General features: G+C 52.4%; 1 protein-coding gene across 18 annotated transcripts in view; it reads left to right on the top strand.

Annotated features, from left to right (window-relative positions):
- The first annotated feature begins 4,434 nt into the window (after positions 1-4,434).
- The window catches only part of SUN1 (Sad1 and UNC84 domain containing 1), a 44,780-nt gene continuing 27,367 nt past the window's right edge, over positions 4,435-21,847 (top strand). For 4 of the 18 annotated variants that reach the window (XM_074314064.1, XM_074314059.1, XM_074314055.1 and 1 more), the window contains exons 1-3: positions 4,435-4,581; positions 15,532-15,621; positions 20,842-21,030. In XM_074314064.1, coding sequence (XP_074170165.1) covers positions 4,541-4,581; positions 15,532-15,621; positions 20,842-21,030 — 320 coding nt within the window. In that variant the 5' untranslated portion in view covers positions 4,435-4,540. Of the gene's footprint in view, positions 4,582-4,989; positions 5,009-11,020; positions 11,224-15,425; positions 15,622-20,841; positions 21,031-21,847 lie in introns of those variants that run through there. The other 14 variants (XM_074314061.1, XM_074314056.1, XM_074314053.1 and 11 more) reach the window with 9 other exon arrangements.

Here is a 21,847-nt window from a genome sequence, read left to right as displayed (position 1 = left end):
GTGGTGCCCTCAGGCCGTTGCTGCAGGTGTTCACTGCGGTGTTGCCGCAGTAGGACCAGGAAGGGGTCTGAATCACATCACTTCAGAACAGTTCCGAGTCCCAGTCTCTCCTTGCCGTGGAGGACGACACACCGGCGGCGGGGAAGGTAGGCCCATCAGTACCCGGGGCCCATCCTCGCCTAAAGTGGAGGGAAGCACTGGGCTCCTGTGCTCTGCGTACTGGGCACCATGGCTGGGTGTCCCTCCTCCTGGACGCCTGCTCGAGTGCAGGATGTGCTGGGCTCAAAGCCACCACCAGCCTCCTGTTGAGAGCAGACACTGAGGGCTGAGAAGGGAGAGGGAGCTTTAGCTCTGGGTGTCACCTGTCTGTCTATCATGTGTCTATTGTGTGTCCATCCACCTATTGTGTGTCCGTCCGTCGTCTCTCCGTCTGTCATCCATCGTCTATCGTGTGTCGGTCTGTCGTGTCGTCTATTGTGTGTCCATGTGTCTATTGTGTGTCTGTCTGTCTATCCTGTTTTCTTCCTTCCTCTCCCCCGTCCCTTGTCAAGTACAGAAGGTGGACGTCATTGTCTCCTCCATGGTACGCTAGCACTGTTGACCCCTCCTCACTTCGTTCGTTCGTTCTCCTCCATCATTTCACACTCCAGTACCCTCCCCTGCTACGTAGGCAACTGCACTGTTTAGTTGTAAGTGTCCTTATAAAACATGAGCACTGCTTGGGTGTGTTTTCATTTACCTAAATGGTATTGTGCTGTAGATAGGGTGACCATATGCATTAGCCTGTGTTCTCCAGAGAAACAGAAGCAGTAGGAGATATATGTGTATGTATAGCTACCTGTAGGATATTTCTATTTATATATGTATGTATAGGTGGTATATATATGATCCCATATATATGAGCTATATGCATACATACATAGTACAAATTGGTTCATATGGTTACGGAGGTTGAAAAGTCTGGGATCTGCGCACAGCCAGCCAGCTGGAGACCCAGGAAGCCGACGGTGTGAGCTCCAGTCCGGCTCTGAGTCCAACAGCAGGAGAAGACCAATGTCCCAGGTCAAAGGCAGTCAGGCAGAGAGCATTCTTTCTTCCTGCGCCCTTTGATCCATCCGGCCTTCAATGAACTGGATGAGGCCCACCCACATTGGAGTGGGCCATGGCTTGACTCAGTCTCCTGGATCAGATGTTTATCTCATCTGGAAACACCTCAGACACCCAAAAACAATGTTTGAACAAATACCTGGGCACCCTGTAGCCCAGGCCAGTTGACAGGTAGAATTAACTGGTACATCATATACGCTGGTTTGCCTGGGACAAGCCAGCTGCTGCCCCAGGTAGTTACGAACAGGCACTTGCCTGCCAGTGTCCTCACTGTCCTCACTCAGGCACACAGCCAGTCCCTGTTTACCCACCACAGCCCTGTTTCCTTGGGGAAGGGCCTGCTCATGTCCCCTTCCCACGGGCGTCACAGTGGGTTTGTGAGGTCTCAGGGCGCACGTATCCCTGCGCCCTCCGCAGGACTGCCAACACTCAGTGCTCGGTACTCTCCGCTTATCACCGGTCCGAGGGGTGCAGTGGTATGGAGCTGCTGTCACTTGTGTGTTTCTCATTACACTTGATCTTCAGCATCTCTTCATACTCTTGTGCATCTGGATTTCTTCTTCCATGGGCTGCCTGTTCACAGCCTTTGCTCATTGTTCTATCGCATTCTTGTCTTTTTCTTGCTGATTTGCAGAACCTTCTCATATCCTTTAAGCAGTGGCTCCTTATCTGTTTTAAACCTTGCAAACCCCTCCTGCTCTATCAGCTGGCTGCTGGCTTGTTCGTGGTGTCTTTCATTCTGATGTAATCGGAGCCATAGGTGTTTCGCCATAAGGTTTGTGCTTTTGAGGTTTTGTTTAAAAAGTCCTCCCGCCCTCCTGCTGGGAAAGCGGCTCCTTCCAGATCTTCCTCACACACCGCAGTGTTCCTTTCCATGGAAGTGTTCATTCACCTGGGATAGTTTTATTTCTTTAAAAATAAAACTTCAACAAGAAAACATGACAAAATATGAGTTGTCGGTTTGAGATAGTGGAATCAATGCACATTACGGTGCTTTTCTGTAATGTAACATTTCTGAACTTTTAAGATTTCTAAAAATATTAAGGTCATTATGCAAAATACAGATAACGTCAAATAAGAGAACAACCTGTGCTTCCCTGCTTGCATAGTGCTAGCAAGACTCTTCTGTGCTGCATGTACATGTGTGTACACATGCCTGCACACACGTGGAGTCAGCTCACGTTCTTCATTAACAGCTCATCGTTTCCTGAGTGCATTTCATGCCAGTCTCTGGGCCACTGCAAGGCGCTTTCTTTTTCGAGAAGGAGAACTGGCTCTGCTCTGGAGCTGTCTCTGCCTCCCATATTTAACTCTCTACAACATCAGGTTTCTGGGCGTTCCCTTTGGGATCGGTTCACACTGACCAGCTGTCACCTGAAGAATTCTTTTTCCCCCTGGCCTCCCCTCAAGAAGCTGGACTGAGCACTGTTCAGGTGTCTGTCACTGTGTTGAGGGGCACAGAGCAGCCCAGGTACCAGGTGGACTGACTGGCACAGACCACTCCCAGCCAGTTCAGTCTGGGTCATATTGTAACCACCAGTCAGATCCAGGTGAAGCCAACACAAACCAGATGGAAGCCAGTGAGGGCAGACGCGGGTTCCATGAGGAAAGAACTCTAAGCACGGACCTTCTGACTTTGTCCACTCCCTTTCATTATCTGGCACTTCCCGGGGTCCCACTGAGCCCACCAGAATCTTGTCTCTTCCCCCAGCCTTAGTCACGTGGGTTTGCACCTTCCTTGTTGGTTGCTGCTGGTGAACAATTTTTTAAGCTGTCTTTGGTCATTTCATAATTATTGGGAGGAAGAAGACTGACTCTGAGATCTGTGGTCAGTGCGGGATCCTTACCCAGAAGGCTTCACTACCACCTGCACCGCTCTTGGCTGGAAATATCATTCCAGCCACCTATGAAATCTGACATTTCCTACTCGTAGCCACCTTACAAAAAGATTAAATTAACTTGATTGATAATACATTCTATTTAACCAATATATCCAAAACATTATAAATTAACATGCAAGTAATAGTTTAAATATTGAGATATGTTACCTTCTTTCTTTTCCACACTTAGTGTTATCAATTCTGTGTGTGTCTCACACTCATGCAGCACATCTCTTTGGAACGGCTGCATTTCCAGTACTCATTGGTTACAGGTGGCTAGCAGTTCCTGTCACCACAAGGTCTAGAATTAATCAGGATCTTTACTCTCCTCAATCCAATCCCCCTCCCGCCGCAACGCTGAGAAAGACCACCACCCTCTCTCCACCCTGCTTCCCACTCCTGCTGTTGAACATCTACCTGCCCCCTTATGAAAATGGCATCTGTAAAATTTATACCAAGGGGGAGACTTTATAAGCTAACGAAAGACACAACCTTGTGCTGTGAGTTTATAAACTACGAGATGCAAGAAGGATGGTTATGAAGCCCACACGGACAGCTGAAATCGCAAGAGCCCATCACCATTGCTGTGAACACATGTCATTAAAGTGACAGCAGCCGGTCTTTGCGGCGGCAGACGCCTTTCTCAGGAGGCTCGGAAGGAAGGGAGGTTTAAGAACCGACTCTTCTCTGACCTGACCAGCCTCCTAACCCCCTGGAGCCTCAGTTTCCTCCTCTGTAAAGTAAGGATAATGAATAATAATAACTTCCTATCTGACTCGCAAGGACAGTTATGAAATTCAAAAGAACGTGTAGGTGCACGTCTGCCACAACCACGGAGCAGGAGGCGGGTGCAGAGCTCCGGGTTTGGGGCAGTGGAGGACAGGCAGAAGCCGCCCTCAGGAGGAACCCACAGCCTGGCTCTGCAAACGCCAGGCTCGTGTGCCCCCGGGGTGGGAGGGGCCCACAGCGGAGAAGCGCAGACCTGGAAGGTCCCGCACCGCCCTACTCCTGGAGGTGGGCGGGCGCCAATAGGGCTCCAAACACCGCACGGGTGTGAATGGGTGGGGGCTGGGCAGGGCGACAGCTGCCCCGAGTAGGGCGGCCAAGGTGGGCTTCTGGGAACTGGGGGCTCTCCTGAGAGCTACGAGGCCAAGGAGAGTGGCAGCAGGTGCAAGGGCGGCAATGGCCGCCGGACGACCGGACGCCAGGTGGTCAGCCCGCTGCCTTCCAGAGATGAGGGTGTCCTCCCCGAGACGAGGGTCCTCCTGGAGATGGGGAGGTCCTCGGGGAGATGCCGCCACCCTCCCCCGTGAGACCCCGCCCCCTCGGGCACCGCCTCTGAGCCCCGCTTGTTTCCCCGCCCCGCGACTCAGCCTCAGCTCGTGATTGGCCGTGTCCCTAGGGAGGCCTCCTCCTTATTGGCCGAGGAGCCTCCGGTAGCGCGGTCGGGATTGGTGGACATACGCATTGCTCCCGCCCCCGCCCCGGGCGCGGCGCGCGATTGGCTGGTGCCGGAACTGATCTCCTGCTCGGGTCGGACCTGGGCGGTGTGGATGAGGCCTCAAGCGGCGGCGGTGGCAACGGCTCGAGGCAGGTGAGCTCCTGGGCAGAGGTCGGTGCCGGGGTCGGGGTCCGGGGTCCCGGGCGGGTGCGGGCGGGGGGTGGGGTGGGGTGGGGCCGGGGACCGGGCGCCCCTCACGGCGGCGGGGCGCTGCGCGGACGCGCCGAGCCGTAGGCCCCGCCTCGGCCGCCAACGGCCGCCGCCCCCGCCTCAGCCCCGCGGTGCCGGGGGTGGGCGCGCTGCTCCGCGCGAGCGTCCCTGCCGCCCCTCTGCGGCCCTCCCGGTGCCCGGCTCGGTCGCGGCGGCCCACGCCCCACGCCGCCTGGCGCCCGCTCCTCGCCAGGGCCCCGGCGCGACCCCAGGGCGTGGGCTTGGCGTCGGGAGCTCGGCCTCCCGGGAGCCCGCGGGGCCTGCGCGTCCCTGCCCGGCCGCCTTCGCCCTGGGCCGGGCTTTTCCGCAGGTGCGCGCTCAGGCTGTGTGCGGGGCGGGACGACTCGGGCCCCGGCAGGTGCGGAGCCCCGGCCCCCGCGGCCCCCGCCGCCCTCCGTCCCCCGTCCCCGCCGGGTGCCCGCGCCCGCGCCCGCGCTGAGCCCCGCGCCTGCCGTGCTCGGGAACGCGCTGTGCGCTGGCCTGTTTTCACCCATTCGGTGGGACACGTCATAGTTCCTTTAAGTCTGGAGACTCAGGACGGTTAGTTCTGGGGAACGTTCTCAGATTATTTCCTTTGATAACTTCCAGCTCTTTATTTTCTCTTTTCTTAGTGTTTTCTCTTCAGTGTGTTTTGCAAGTACTGTCATTCGGGCATTGGACCTCTTGGGCCCGTTTCCTACTTTTGTGTCTCTCCCGTTTTCCAGCTCTGTCTTTTTGGTCCACTTTCTGAGAGAGTGCCTCAGTCTTGTTTTCTAATAATGTGCTTAGCATTTTATTTGGCCATTCTGTTTAAAGTTTCCTGGGTTTTTTTTTTTTTTTTTTAGTGGTGGGTGGTTCCCCCCCCTCTAAAATTTAGCCACATGTTCTTATTTCATATATTTCATAAATGCAGTAGCATCTCATTCTGCTTCCATGGGCTCGTTTTGTTTGTTTGTGGTTTTTTTTGTTTCTTGTTTCTGTTTGCTGGTGGGTCTGCCCTGAATGTCAGGCGATCTTGCTTGACACATATACCTGCATCTGGGGCCCTTGCAGTCCTTTGTAAGGTCTGTGCACCTGCTCTGGCCTTGCCGCGGTTGGCTGATAGGACAGGTGGGGTTTCCTCGAGGAACCCTCAGCGTCGTTATCTTTAGATCCTTTCCTTGGGTTTTTCAGATTCCCAGAGAAGGGCTTTCCGATCTCCCACCTCATTCTAGAAGTCGGGTAGAAGAGTGGTTGTGCCCTCAACAGGTAGTAAGGAAGCAGTCACTTACCCCCCTTTCCAGGAAGGCCTCCTGGGATCCCGCTTTTCCCAGAGCCTCCGACCTAGAGAACCCTAGGTTTTCCCACAGTCTTTTGGGGGGCTGGGCAGGGGGATGTGCATGGTGGCAACTACTTCTGTTTATTGTAGTGAGATGCACCGTGTGAAACTGACCGTTTTAATTTGTGCAGTTAAGTGGCATTAAAAACGTTCGCAGTGCTGGGCAGTCGTCACCCCTGTCTAGTTGCAGAGTCTTGTCATCACTCTAAATGGAAACCCCACCCCCTTAGCACTCACCCCCATTAGCCACTGCTCCTGGCTGCTGGCCACCACCAATCTGCCTATGAATTGGCTTCTGCGTTTTTTATAGAAATGGATTCATACAATATGTGGCCTTTGGCATCTGACTTTTCAGTCAGCATCGTGTTCACGCATGTACCACGTGTCTGCACTTCATTTCTTTGCATGCTGAGTAGTGTTCCATCGCATGAATATAGCACAGCGTGCTTATCCTTTCATCTGTAGTGAAGGTTTGAGTTGTTCCCGCTTTTGCCTGTCAACATTTGTGTGCGTGTTTTTGTTGGAACGCCTGTTTCCAGGTCTTCGGGTGTAAGCTAGGAGTGGAGTTCTGGGTCGCGTGGTGACTAACATACAGGGGAAGCACCACACTCTTTCCCACAGCGGCTGCACCATTTTACATCCCACCAGCAGTGTGCAGGCTTCCAGTTTCCCCACAGCCTCTTCGCTTGACATTATTTGTTTTAATTATGGCCATCCTGGTGGGTGTGAAGTGGTGTGTCACTGTGGCTTTGATTTGCATTTCCCTAGCAACTGATGACTTTGGGGGTCTTTTTCCATGTTTTACGTGTTCATTTTCTTTGGAGAAATGTCCATTCAAGTCATCTGCCCATGTTTAAATGGGTGGTTTGTCTTTTTGTTGAGTTGTAAGAGTTCTTTGTATATTCTGGTCACTGGACCTTTATCAGATATATGACTTGCACCTACTTTCTTCCATTCTTAAGGTTGTCTCTTCACTTTCTTGATGGTGTCCTTTGACGTACTAGTTTAAATTTTGATGGTCCAGTTTATCTATTTTTTTCTTTTGTTGCTTGTGTTTTTGGTGTCATGTCTAAGAAACCATTGCTAAATCCAGGGTCATGAAGATTTACCCCTGTTTTTTATCTAAGAGTTTTTTATTAATAGTATTAGCTCTTACGTTTAGGTCTTCGCTCCATTTTGAGTTAACTTTGTATGTGGTGTGAGGTAAGTGTCCCACTTCATTCTCTTTCACATGGACGTCCAGTTGTCCCCGCACCACTGATGAAGAGACTATTTGTGCCCTGTTGGATTGGCCACTTGTAGACAGTCGGTTGGTTATACACGTGTAGGTTTGTTTCTGGATCTCATTTTGTTCTTTTGGTCTGTATGTCTGTCCTTATGCCAGTAATGCACTGTTTTGTGCGAAGTTTTGAAATCAGGAAGTATGAGTCTTCCATCTTTGTTGCGCTTTCTCAAGATTGTTACAGCTATTTGGGGTCCATTCAGTTCCATATGAACCTGAGGATTAGCTTCACCATAGCTGCAAAGAAGGCCGTGGGGATTTCGATGGAGATGGCACTGACGCCAAGTAGCATGAGGGGTGTTGGCAGCTGACAGTTACGTCTCCAGCCTGTGAACGCGCTGCCTTCCCATTCGTTTGTGTCGTCTCTGATTTCTTCCAGCAGCGTGGTGTGGTTTTCAGCACCAGGCTCGCACGTCCTTGCTTAAATTTGTTCTTCTTTTTGTTTGTTATTCTTTCTGATGCTATTATAAGAATTGTTTCCTTAATGTCATTTTCAGATTGTTCATTGTTAGGGTATAGAAATATAACTGATTTTTGTGTGTTGACCTCGTGTCTCGTTTGTTAGATGTAATGTGTTTATGAGATGTAATAGTTTTGTTAGGTAATTCTTTAGGATTTTCTATACATGAGGTCTGTGAATAGAGATAGCTTTACTTCTCACTTCCGATTTGGATGCCTTTTATTTCTTGTTCTTGCCTGACTGCCCTGGCTAGGACTTCAGCACAGTGTCGCTAGCAGTGGTGAGAGCGGGCGTCCTTGTCGTGTTCCTGATCTTGGGGGAAACTCTCAGTCTTTCCCATGGAAGATGCTGTTAGCTGTGGGTTCTAGTAAGTGCCTTTTGTCAGGTTGAGAAAGTTCCCTTCTAATCCTGTTTTTTTGAATGTTTTTTATCATGAAAGAGTGTTGGATTTTGACGAGTGCATTTCTTAGACCAAGTGAGATGATCACGTGCTTTTGCCTAACTGCTTCTTACACAGACTTCTAGCGTTCTGTTCCTCCTGGGTTTTGGTTCCATCCTGCACCTTCACTCGCAAATGTACATAAGTGCCACTATCTTGAGTCTTTGGGGTTCCATGATGAAAATTGGATTATTTCTTCGTGTCCCTCATTACGATTCACCTTTTTCTGATCTAAGGCAGTTTTCATTCATCCATTTGTTGTACCACTTCCAAGTTCATGGCTGTTGTCTTTCCTCCCTTGAGTTTTGCTTTTTGGGTATATGTGTGTATATACACACACACACACACACGACTTTTAAAAGAAGCCCTTTCGAAGGGGTGTGTGGAGCAGAGTGGAAGCTGCCATCTTTGTTGCATGCGTTTCACTGGGAACCCCTGTCATCTGTTTGCAAAGGGTGCGTCTGCTCATAATCCTAGTCCTGAGTTTGTGATCACAAAAGGGCTCCAGATTCTGAAGATAGAGCCAGTTTATTTCTTGCAATAAATGCCAGGCAACATTTTTGGTAGAAGAAGTGGTGACACGGGCTGAAACCATCCTTCAGTGCGACAGCTCCTGCCCTTACCTCAGTATTTCGAGTGAGGCAGGAGCCCAGGGAAACGCAGTGCATTTCATAAGCCCACTGCTGATTCAAGCTAAGTGGCCCTGCACACGTCACAGTGGTGGTGGTAGCCACGCGCAAGAGGCTGGCTGCAGCAAGTGTCCGTGGGGAGGTGGTGCCCGCTGCCGCCCGCCCGCCCGCCTGATTGAAAACGCCTTTTTCCTCTTGTGCCCTAAATTTGGAACTCGTTGCTATTTTGGACTGCTTACCAGACTCGATTTTCAGATAAAGGAGACTAGATCTGCTGGATCTGTGTTTGAGACTGTTTACTGCCTTTGGGCCACAATAAACTTAGGACTGACAGGAAAAGTACAGGAGATGCTGCTGGGCTGACAGCAAGCTGTTTGTCGCCGTCACGTGCGGTAACTGACAGCTTCGTTAAGTAACCTGTGTAATTCACTACTCGGTTTTCCAGTTTGAATTATATTTGTAGTTAAGCATGCTTGGTAGCTGGGCGCTTTCTTTTTCGTTTAGTCGCGTAGGGACACTCAGTGGATGGTCACTGGCTGTGAATTTTAGTTTAGGAGATAAGAACTATGTGAAGATGCTTTTTGACAGCGGTGTCGCGTAATCCTGCAGGTCCCAGATTGATCAAGTGTAGATCAGTGATTCCCAGTGGGGAGCGGAGAGGGCTGTCCCAGGGGCACATGTGGCTGGAAAACAGAGCAGCTTTGCCTGCCTGCTGTGTGGTCTTAGGCATCCTGTTTCCTTTGTTTGATCTTTAATTAGCATTGGAAGATGTGAGCTATAGTGAGACTGAACGATTTCTTTGCTGACGACTTACGCTACAGGCCTCTGCAGTCCTGGAAAGGAGTCTCTTCCAGCCTGGTTCTTCCCATTTGGGGAGACAGTGTGTCACAGTGGATGGAGACAGGGTGTGGATTCACTGTTGGCATATGTAGTGCCAACACCATCCTGTAATTGTTGCTCCTAATTGTCACGCCAGTTACCGTTAGAGGTGAGACGGAGCTGACACACGGCTCTGACCAAATGAGGAAACAGAAGCGCTGTGGGTCCGCCAGCACAAAGAATCAGGAGGCGCAGGTGGCAGTGACCCTTGATGCTGTTCATGGGTTCGCCCAGCACTTGGGGCTTGATTTTTCCGGGGTGCGGTCGGGCAAAGAGCAGAGAGGGAGGAGAACGCAAGTGTTTTCAGCTTGACGACCAAGCAAGCGATGGGCATGGCACTGAGTTCTTCCCACTTTTGGAGGCACCTGGAAAGTGTTCATCTGTGGTACAAGTGAGGTTTAGTTCCTGCCCTCAAAGAGTTCAGGGTCTAGTTGGGGAGAAAGGCTCGTGCGCACGTCATGGTTACAGTGTGTTAAGTGAGGAGTACCAGGGAGCACCAACGTTGGCACGTAACCCGTGCACATGGGGCTTGTGGACACCTTCCCAGGGGTGCTGTCTCAGCGCAGTCCTACGGATGAGGAGAAGCTGGCCAGGAACGTTTGGGGTGGGGAGAGCAGTGGGGTGGGCTGTGGGGATCAGGAAGCAGGAGGAAGTGTGGGCACAGTGTGTGAGTGGGGGGGGGGCAGAAGGCTAGTGAGCCCCGCTTCTCAGGGAAGCCATGCTGTGGCTTGGTGGGACAAGTGGCACTTGGATGGAGGTCCTTCTCATTCAGTCTCGTGGGTCTTACTGGAGGGGCTGGGGAGCCACAGTGGGATCTGAGGAAGTGAGATGGTCAGGTCTCTTGGATGGACCGGCCTGCCCATTTTCTGGCTTGAGGGGGCACGACTGGAGGGAGGGTTACGAGCCGGGTGCTTGCAGGCAGCCAGCAAGAGGTGATGCAGCGGGGGAGCAGGAAGGCAGAGGGGCCTCGCCCTGGAGGGAGGGGCAGCGGGCTGGTGGGCACGAGGCATGTGGACTGAGTGATTTGTGGATGACCCCGGTGGAAGTGCTGAGTCGGGGGTAAAGCAGGCGCCTACCTCAGGCCGTGCAGAGGGTGACCGATGGGTTGGGTCAGGTGGAGAGGCCTGGGAAGGCGAGGCTGAGCCGTAGCGCCCGGACTCTGTCACAGCTTTCAGGTGTCCCGGGGTCCTGTGGTCCGGGGAGGCCTCCCTCAGCAGGACTGTGAGTCAGCTCAGCAGCACACAGGGCCTCCTGGCAGGTGTGGCGTGTGTCCTGTGAAACAGCAGCGCAGCCTCCCAGGGGGAGGAGAATACGGCTGGCGCCCCCCCTTCAGTGTTGGGCTGGGGGTTCTGTCAGGCGTGGCCCCAGGAGTCCTTTGCTGGGCGGCCCTCACTGCCTGGCCCTGCAGTGCGGAGGCTGTCCTGATGGGGCTGCACTGGCTGGGGGGACATTCGAGACTCCAGGCTGACGGAAATGCAGTCAGGCTGCCATGGGTGCTGTGCCCTGAGAAGGGAGGCCCGTGACAGTGACACGAGCAAAGTAAGTGGGTCAGGCTTCGCTGACACCCTGAATGACATCCCTGCGGGAGGACCAGGAATGGGGGTCCCTAGTCACAAGGCCTGGAGCACTTGACCTTGGAGAGGTCAGCTTGTGAAGTCATTGTTCTCCCTGTAGCTCGGAGCTATTTTTGTCTGTAAACAAGTGCAGGGTCCCTCCCTCCTGTTCCAGCCTTTCCAGGAGAGGGGAAGAAACCTCCCGTCTTGGCTAGGAACTGGCTTTCTGGCTTTCCTACAGGTTGCTGCTGATAACAAACAACTTGTTTTTTGTTTTATTCTACGATTTTATTTTTCCTTAATTTTGTTATATTTACAGCAGTGTTTTCGCCCTGTGCCAGGCAGCGCTGAGCAGGGTAGATGTGTTCACTGAGGAGCTGCCACAGCACCTCTGCCACTGGGAGGGTCTGGTCCCCCTCAGCTCCCAAGGACAGTACCCGAGGAAGGAGGGAGGGAGGGAGGCTTTGGCTCTGTTGTCACACACACCCCCCCACACACACACACACACACCCGCTCTGACAGATGAGGGAGGGGACAAGGCTGGACCACACGCGTCTCAGGCTGCCCCTCCCTGGTTACCCAGTGAAGATCACATTGTTTTTCTTGTTGAAAATATTATTTATTGGGTTAATTGGTTTACTTATACAACCAATACCTGCTCTTTAAAAATAATTTCAAGCACAAGGGGGTAGGTAAGTGAAAAGGAGAAGCCCCATCCTCTGTAATTTACAGTAAATTCAGTGTGGTGTGTTTCTGGGTGTTTCAACAGCTTCTTCTGGCGCACTTACAACGTCGTGACACCCTGTAAAGCGCTTTCAAATATTCGTAGGTTATAGTCATTTTTTCTGGTTCACTGTTTTAAATAATCAGTTTGTTTTTAAGGGTTATCAGTGTAAATCATAGTTTTCCATAAACATTGCTTTGCTACTTTAAATTGAAAATGGAGACGCGGTGATACAGAAGTACACTGAACATGATCTTTGGAAAATAATTTCTAACGCAATTTTTGATTTTTTAATCTATAGGCAAAAATAACTAACGTTTTTATTAGGCTCTGCGTTATTTGGTTTTAACAGAATTAAGATTATGAGCAGAGCAATTATGTTAAGATTTAGTACTAATGTTTAAAGGGGCACCTTGGAATTTGAGTTTTAAACATTATTCTTTACAATGGACCTAATAATGAAACGCCTGAATGCAGCACAGCTGCCCTTTGAAAACAGAGAGAGAGATACTGCCCCCCCACCCCCCACCCCCAGCCGCCAGCCGGGGCCTGGGGGCACTGGGGGCCTGTGGGGTCCAGATGGCAGAGCCTGGAGCTGTGCCCAGAGCCCGGAGCACGTCCTGTCTGCCCGTCTCCTGGACTGCTGTGGTAAACAGTAAACATTCCAGTTGTATGTGGTGGTAGAACTAAATCCCGTGTGTTTGACCAGAGCGTTCAAGAGCCACACTGAGCTTTGTGCTTGCTCTTCACGTGTGATGTGGATGTTACAGCACTGGGAGGGGTGAGGGGCATTGAAGGAGAAACCTAGTGTAATGGAAGAAGACTCTTAACTCGCATTTTAAAGCCCAGCTAGGAACTCATGTTGGAAAAGACACTTGATCCCGTAGGTTTGTGACCAAGGTTTGCAGCCTGAACAGAGTCCTCTCCTTTCTTTAGCTTGTGCTTGCCTGTTCTCCACTAGTAAAAACAGGTATAAAAGACCCACTTTGTGCTTCATAACCATAATGCTTTCTTTTCCATTAGAAGATGTCACCCTTGGCCCACCATGTCCTAAGGTGTATGCTTTTCCCGTTAGGACTGGCAGCTCAAAATCGAAAGCTGTCCATCCTAGAAAAGCACTCTGTTACTTGGGCAGGGGGAGGGTCCCTGGTCCTTCCGTGCACTGATGGGCTGGGCTGGGCTGACCAGAGGGAGCGTCCTGGGGGGCGGGGGGGGGGGGCTCTGGGCCTTCTGTGAGCCCAGCTCCTCTGTGCAGCATGGGTAGTGTTTGTCAGCCTCCTGCTGCCCAGGGCACTCAAAGGGGAACCCGCAGGCATCCCAGGCACCTGATTTAGGGGAAGGGAGGGAGTGGCCTGGAAGGGAGTAGAAAAGTCAGCCAGGGGAAGCCTGGAGAGGGCCCCTCTTTGTAGCGTGTCAGTTTGCAAAATGTTGACTTCAGATTCTTTCCAAGATTTTCTGATGCTGTTGAAACTTTCGATCCATTTTTTCACGTACCGTTCTAGCACCGTTCAGATTGTGAATGCAGTCAGATCTCCCTTGAGTCCCAGGCTGAGGCTGGGGAGGCAGGCCGCCTTCAGGCCGGATACAGACTACCGTGGGCTGTCATTAGCAGTGATGTGAGTGCAGAATGGAAGCAGCGTTCTGGAGACGCTTAGTGTTTATGGGGAGCTTTCAGGAGGACCAGCCGCAGGATTGCTTTCTGCTGTCAGGCGGTGCTGATTCGCTCCTGAGAGAGAGCCGCCTCCGGACCTTGGCTCCCAGTTGGAGCCGGCCCGCTGCTGGCGGGCTTCGACTCGCGACTTTGTCTTTTATTTAGGCCAGGGGTGAGTGACAGCTCAGGAGGAGAAACTGGTTTATTTTGTTTAAAGCATAGGTTCTGTCACTTTATTCCCCAAAATTAAAGCTTAATTCAAAGGGAGTTTCCGTCATGTCAGGCCCTGCCTCACGTGCCTCATTTCACGCATCATTTTTGAACTTCATTTCATTCTATCCTATAATTTTACTCAATGCTCACGTTTTATAGCGGGAACTAAAGATTCATTTTAAAGTGTTCAGCATCCATGTTGTGATCTGCTCACAGGGAAAGATGAGGGAGCAGAGGAGGGAAGGCAGGGTTGCTGGAGGAGGGCCGCGTGTGGAGAGCAGGAAAGTCAGTCCTAACGGCTCTTCCGAGCCGCCTGCGCCCACCTGCCTTGTGGAGGCTCTGCTCGGCAGGAGTCAGCTCCTCTCGCCCTTTCTGGGCCGAGACAGCGGGCCTGCGGTGCACTGAGATGCGTTTCGCTGGCGTGAGTACAGGAGCGGAGACAGGCTGAGGGCAAGGAGCGCGGGCGCGGGCCGGTGCGCAGGCCCAGTGCCTCAGTGGCCGTGGCGCGCTCCGCCCTCTGCACCGTCCCCAGCGTCCAGGGCCTGTCTGCACTGCTGCCCGTTTGGTGGTGGGACCTTTGGCTGTTTTATTACATTTGTGGCTCCTCTTATAAAATGTTTTACCAAGACTCCACTGCCTGTGTCTCCCTGTTGTCACCTGCAGGTCACTGCTGTGACCCTGTCTCTTGTGCCTGTGATGGGAAGTTGGACTGACGGTCAGCAGTGGTGCTTGGTTCTTGGACAGTTTTATTTCAGGCGCAAGTTAAATTTCTTTTTCCATCACGCTTGAGGCCCATGTTGAACCTGCCTGAGGTGGTGTGTGCAGCTTTACCATGCGTCTCATTGACTGGAAGGGTGTTTGGGGTCTTCTGTGGTTTCATACATATTTTAGGATTGTTCTATTTCTGTTCAAATCAGTAATTTTTACATATATATACATATATATCCAGGATGGTCTTTAGTTTTAGTTTTATCTTCCTTAGATTACTCAACACAGATTATGAGTCACATTGCTGCTATGAGTGTGCTATTTTTTTTAAAGAGAGAGAGAGAATTTTTAGCCAGAGGAAAATTTGAGTCATTCCAAAGAAATCTAGATGACAGCTTGAAAAACAGTATGCTCAACACTTTTTAATTTATAAATAATCTGTGTTTTCTTTGGGGGGAAAATAAGTCTGAACAGCTTTTTTGTTGTTTGCCCTATAGTTTTCAGATTCTGAGTGCCTGTGAGAACGTGGGCCGTCTGGGCAAGGGTGTGGGTGCTTCTTGACTGTGGGATAAGAATGAGTTGTGTTGTGATTAACAGCAATGCAAACCTGTTTCAGAAGAATGGGAATATTTGACACCTTTGGGAATTTAAAAAATATTATTGGAGAGGGTTCTGAGTTACTTTCACCATTTTTTTGAAAGTGCCCCAGTTTTCATAATTGTGAGTCAGGCAGTCAGGATTTCCCCTTGTTACTTTTATAGACAAATCGTTTTAGGGAACTAAATATAACAGAAGTGTTCCTGGGCTTTAACTATGAGAAAACTTCTCCCCTTTGTTTAAAAAAGTAAAACAAGACGCTACTACTGCTGACTTTGTTTCATTGACGTTTCAGTAGTGACACTGCGTCAGTCTGAGGACGAAACGGGCTGGCTGCAGCAGGCAGGACGTCTCTGCATCTCTAACCTCTGACTCCGGCCTTGCTTTTCCCACTTCTGCAGTGTGACCGTGAACATGGACTTTTCTCGGCTCCACATGTACACGCCTCCTCAGTGCGTGCCCGAGAACACTGGCTACACGTATGCACTCAGGTGAGCGTGTGTGCGTGTGTTGTCACTGTGTCCCTGTCACCTCTCGAATGCCACAGAATTAAGGGGAGCCATGGGACTTACAACCAGATGTTACATTTTGAAAGAGAAAATATCTGTCAACTTTACATAGCTATCGAACTGATTTGGCAGCTGTGAGGTTGTTTGTGTGGCCATTTCTTGATGACTTGTGATGACACAGTGCATGGGTTACTGCTTCAGACCCACCCAGACAGCTGTGGTCTCAGAGCCCATGTCTGTGCCCTGCTCGGGGTTGTGTGGTTCCTGTTGCAGGCTGAGCACTGCAGAGGTAAAGAAGCATCCTGGAAACGTGGCCTTTGAGAGGAGGCCTCACGGACAGTGCGACGAAGCCGAGGCTTCAGGAGCAGGACCTCGTCAGTGCTCACTCCTCAGGTCATGTGCTGATGTGCTACCGAAGCTTGAAGTTGGAGGCCCAAAAGCTGCTGACTTGCCCATTACATTCCTAGTTATCAAACAGGAGGGCTGATTGCAATGAAACTTAAGTATGACCAAATTATGGCTTAGTGCCGAAGGAAGGTCCGTTACTGGATTGGTTAGGATTTGATTGGCAGTTCTAAAACTGTTGCATCCGGGCAAAATGTTTAAGGCACACAGGAAAATGCTTGTGTGATTTTTTGCAGTGGCTTCTCTTCTAAAGGGTGAAAATGCAATAGAAACTTTAAGCAAATTGGAAGGTATTTTAAGGAAAATACTTTTTAACAGCGTTAGTCAAATCTCGCATTAATGATTTTTCATTCACCGTTCTATAATAGATCACGTCACACTTTCCGTAGTAACACACACTGTTTTTGTTAAAAGTCCTGTAGTATTTTAGTACAGAATACTCAAGCCAACTCAAGTCAAATTGTTCCCTATTCTGCATTGTGGAGCATAAAAAATTATTTTTGGTCACTTATTTTTAGCTTTTATAACCTTTTTTAAGTGTCTCTGCTTTGGGACAGCAGCACTATAAATGTCAGTGACTCGCAGCTGTGTGGGGAGGGGAGGGAGGACGAGAGGTGAGGTGGGAAGGGCAGGTAGGTGTGCTTGACAGGGCAGTGGGGACCAGTGAAGGAATTTCAGCAGCGAGTGACGTGACCAGGTCTGTGCTCAGAAGGGCGCCGCAGTGCGGGAGTGGGTGCAAGGGTGGGGGGGTCTATTCAAGAGGCTGTCCTGGCTCCATTGTCCTTCAGCCCCCCACCCCCCCACTTTGACTCTCTGGTCTGGTTGCCCCTCATTTCTGATGACGCTGCACTGGGCAACGGCTGTGTGTCCAGCTCTGCCCTGGCCCTCACTCTTAGCAAGGGTTCCCCTCCCCCGCCACCCTGTGATGGTCATGCCATGTGTAGCAGGAATGTTTCCTACTGTACAAGACGCCACACAGTGTGAACATCTCGCGTGGTCTCACCTTGCTCTCACCTGGTTCAGCACTAGGCAGTGCTTGGCTCCCCTGTGCCCTCCCACTGGATTGTTTTGAAGCAAATCTCCAAAAGGTGACATTTTAAAAACTATCCAAAATACCAGTCTTGCAGCAAAAAGCCCCTCGTAATTTAAAATAAGTCCTAACAACTCCTTACATGTCAGACTAAGTCAGATGTTTATCGTTTTTAACGACCATTTAAAAACGGTCAACCTAAACAGATCGTCCCGTTCTGTTTGGCTGATTTGTCTTGTAATCTGTGTCTCCTGCAAACTGGTGGTTAGATGTGGCATTTGATCAGCCCCAGGGGTTGTTCGTTGGCATGACTACGCGGTAGGTGGCACTTCCTCTTACGTTCTCTTAGGAGATGCTTGTCTCTAGGTGCTGAGGTTGGTCAGTGTTGTAAGCTGGAGCCACTCCTTAGGAAGTCCCGTCAGCTTCTCACGATGGGCACAGCAGCCACGGGTAGTGCTGCCTTGGTCAGGAACACGTGCCCGGAGCCCCCGTCATCTTGCTCGTGCTCGGTGCCAGTGAGGCTGGGCAATGAGGGGTCTGCCTCTCAGCCTCTGGGGGGAAGTTGATTTTCAGCCGGAAAGAAAGGTGGGGGGCATGGCTGTGGCTAAGCACAAGGCGAGAGTGTTTCAAGGAGGGAGGAGTCGTCAGCCAGTCAGAGGCTGCGGGGCCGCCAGCATGGCCAGTGCACTCGCCCCGTGGGGTCACTCGGCAGAGGGAGCAATGATTGGCGCAGGGGCTGGAATGAAGTGGTGGAGGAGTGAGGGTGGACACAGCCCCCTTCAACAAGTGGCTGCTGAGGGAAGGAGAAAGGGCGTGGCCTCGTTTCTTCTTTATGTTTCACCAGGGGAAGAGATGAGAGTACGTCTGGATGCTGATGGTGAGGAGCCAGTAGGCAGAGGCTGAAGACGAGCGAGAAGCGATAACTGACAGGAAGATCTGGAAAGTGGGAGGGAGACGCAGTGCGGGGCCCACAGCGTGGCAGCGTGACCGTGGGTCCTTCCACACAGCTGCCTGAGGGGCAAGTGCAGGTGGGGGGCAGGAAGCAGGCCCTTCTAGGTGAGAGAGCCGGAGGAAGTGATTGAGGGCCATGGGCACCGGGGACAGGTGACCACCACCCAGATGACCAGGCAGAGCGAGGACCTGTTGGGTGTGGGGACAGAGGGTGTGTCAGCCTCCTGGTATGACATCTCTAGGAGCTGGCAGCAGTCAGAAGCTGCACAGAGAGGGGGATTGGCTTCATCCGGGCGGGGTGGTGCCAGGCCACTGACACAGACGGTACTGCAGCTGGGGGCTGGGGCCACGCTGGAATTGGAGTCCTAGGGGCTGAAGGGTGTTGTGGACGGTCCGAGTGATGGCTGACGCACGGTCTGAGTGTAGGATCTCACAGTGCACTGTGGGTTAGGCATTCAGAGAAGCAGCACTGATGTGGTCACATTCTGGGGACTGTTGCTGTCGGGGACTCTCTCTGCCCGCGCCCCCCCCCCCCCCGCCCCCATGAGGTCGCTGAGCTGCAGGGTCTATACTGTGTGCTCTGCTGGCACCATGCCCACCGCTACAGCATGGTGTCCACGTTTGCCCCCGGCTCTCAGCTGCACAAGAATTTTTCAACCTTGAATCAGAAATGTATCTGAAGTCAGATTTCAAAGGGTCTGCATGGCAGTGCCAGTGTATGAGGCTATCACACTCCCAGCGATTAGACCCGGGCTGTGTCTTTGAGGTCTTTGTCTAGAGTGTCTTTCTTTATATCCTCGTTCCATCCCTTAATTCCCTCTCATCCTGGATCGGACACCTGCCCCTGCGGTTTGGTGTCACCTCCTGAGCTCCATAGTAAACCAGCAACGTCCTTTAATGCCACACTTGCCACGTTCTTGCTGCATGGGCGGGCACCTGGGACACCTGTCTCCCACAGGCATTTGGGCCTTTCTGCCTGGGCTCTGGGCATATCTGTCTGTAGGCCCCTGTCACACGCGGTGCTTAGGACCCTAGGGCACCACGTGCCTGGACGGCTGCTCTGATGGGAGACCTGTGTGGTCACCTGATGCATCAGGTAATCGGCTGAGGGCAGTCCCTGGCGGCGGAGCCTGGAATTGCTGCCCCTCGTCCCTGCTGGGAATGCTGGGCCCTGCCCCAGGCTGGTTGGGGTCTGGAGCACCCACTGCCGAGCTCAGAGTGAAAGGCCCCAGGTCGCCCCCACCCACTGCGCGGGAGCACTGTCACTGGCTTGGAGAGGACCTCCCAGGCCTTCCCTGTGCCCCCCTCACCTCTGTGTGTCTCAGAGCTGGGCTTTTGCTTCTAGTTTGTTCAACTGGTAGGATGACACTCGGGTACCTGCTCTCTTCACTGACCAGTGCACCCTGGAGGCCTTTCTGTGAAAGGGGTACAGGTTTTATCTGTATCTCATTCCGGGTGTGTCCTGCTGGTCTCACTGCGCATAGATGGACATTTTCCAGTTGCCAGCTGTTACAGGACGCTGCAGCCCACGTTCTCCTGTGGGCTCCTCCCGTGCCCGCCCTAACCTGACCACAGCCTTCCCATGGGGAAGGCGCTCCAGGTTCTGTGTGGAAAGCTAGGACCCTGTCTAGACTGTGGCAGTCTGTAGAGTCCCCACGTTGTGACCTCTAGGGCGTGGTGGGGTGGCGGCAGAGTCAGAAGAACCTTCAAAGGTGTATGTGACGTGTCACGCACATGATGACACAAAGATGTTTGTATTGACTTACTCTGCGTCAGATCTGATTAACCATGAACTTGATTGTGAAATGTTTTTGTAATATAAGATATGATGCAGAAATGTCCTTCAGCCCATTTGCTTCACTCAGATTTCCAGATCCTTTCCTGCTCTCCTGGGCGGGAGCTGTTTTCCCACTGCCTGGTGGGCGTGTCCCGGCTGTTCCTCCCTCTGATGTTTGAAACTGCATGTCACTCGCTGCAGGGCATCAGGAGCCCCTGCCCATCCCCCGTGCCCTGGGTTCTGCGGCTGTGTCTCCTTGCCTGCAGTTTTCCCTGCTGGCTCAGGAAACCCTCAGCTGCGTCCTGTCCCGCCCTCTCCTCACCTTGCTCCTCCCTGCTGGGTGGTGGGTCACCTCTCCTGCTATGTGGACACCTCCCTGCTAGGTGACCATGTAGTGTGTGATGTGAGGGAAAGGGGTGCTGTCAGTATGCTTGGGCCCCTCAGCTGGCTGGCCGGGTTGGGATGCATGACCCCATGTCCTGGATGCACGCCGTAGGTGCTCAGTGAACATTTCTTGATTTGGAAACACTCGCTAGCGACACAAAAGGACACAACGTTAAGATAAGTGCATGGAAGGGTGTTGGAGCGACTTCTTTGCCGCCAGCTTGTCCTGCGTTGTGGTGAATTCGATGCTGAGTGGGGGCGGTCGTGTGCCGTGCTCGTTCCTCTTCTGCTCACTCTGGTTCATTCAGTGAAGACTGGTGTGTCAGGTTAACCCACTAGGGGTTCTGCCTCGGTCACTGCTTTGCCGGGCAGTATCTGTAAATGCTCACGTGATTGCCTGTAGGGGCGTTCTCGTGAATTTAGCCTCTTATGGCAAGTTAGGGGCAGCTCTGTCTCAGCCCTAGGCCCGGTGGGGAGGGGGCTTTCACTCACTGGTCAGCGTCCGCTGTCCACACACCTGGTGCCGGCTTATTTTGCTCTGTAGAAAGGTCGCCACACAGCAATGGCTGTTTCTAGAATTCTCTTTGTTTGCTCAGTTTGTTTCAGAAGTGGAGCTGGAAGCACTGTTTACCTTGACGTGTTCTTTTCCTTCTAGTTCAAGTTACTCTTCCGATGCTCTGGATTTCGAGACTCAGCACAAACTGGGTCCTGTATTTGATTCTCCGAGAATGTCCCGCCGTGGTGTGCACCGGCTCAGCACAGCGCACGCCACGGGGGGCGGCCAGGCTGGGGACACTCAGTTCTGCACCAGCAGCACTACCACCCTGAAGGAGAGAGTGACCAGGTAAGCGCCCTCGTCTGTGTCTCGCATTGTAGTGCTGCTGGGACCGCACGTGCGCTTGTGGGCCTGCGGCCATGCTCTTGAGCTGAAGGCCATGCATGGCATGTGCAGATCCCCTGCGGTGAGCGGGACACGCGGTTCTGGAAAGCCTGGGCCATGGTGTCGTCTTCTGCCAGTTGCCTTTCCCAGGTCTCAAAGCCTGGGGGCGGTGGAATAGGGGACCTATCACGGGCCCACGAACCACTCCAGGCAGTGCCAGCCGCACGGTCCACCTCTGTAGGCGGAGCCGGAGCCGGACTCAGCTGTGCCTTCAGGTGGCTTGGGGGTCGTTGTAGCCAGTCCCTGCATCGCTGCAGCCTGAAGTCTGTCTGTAAAGTCCCGTGAGCAGACAGACACACCCATGAAACTCACATCACACGCACTCACCAATCTCACGGTCACTCGGTTTCTGAACTCTCCATGTGCCCAAGAATGAGCAAAAGTGGGCAGGATCTCTGTGCCATCAGAGATGAAAACTAGAAGTGACAGCTTCACTTCAGGTTGCTCACAAGTGATGAGTTTCCAACCCGAGTGGCTCCTCGTCTCAGGAACAGGGTGATGGCTGCTAAGGGAGGCGTGGAGGCTGCAGGGGCGAGGCTGGGCGCTGGCACGGCCTGTCCTGGCATTCCCACGAGGCGCAATCACCGCAGAGCTGGTGCAGACGGTGAGGTGCCCGGGCGTCCACCTTGAGAGGGTGGCAACTGGTTCACCAAGGTGCCCCAGGTGCTGCATTGGCTCCAGGCTGTGGGCCATGTAAGAGCCACCCAGCTGTGCTCAGGCT

Source organism: Rhinolophus sinicus, linkage group LG10 (assembly GCF_036562045.2).
Source record: "Rhinolophus sinicus isolate RSC01 linkage group LG10, ASM3656204v1, whole genome shotgun sequence".
Taxonomy (NCBI): domain Eukaryota; kingdom Metazoa; phylum Chordata; class Mammalia; order Chiroptera; family Rhinolophidae; genus Rhinolophus; species Rhinolophus sinicus.
Note: the sequence above shows the minus strand (reverse complement) of the source record. Positions and strands in the feature narration are given on the sequence as shown.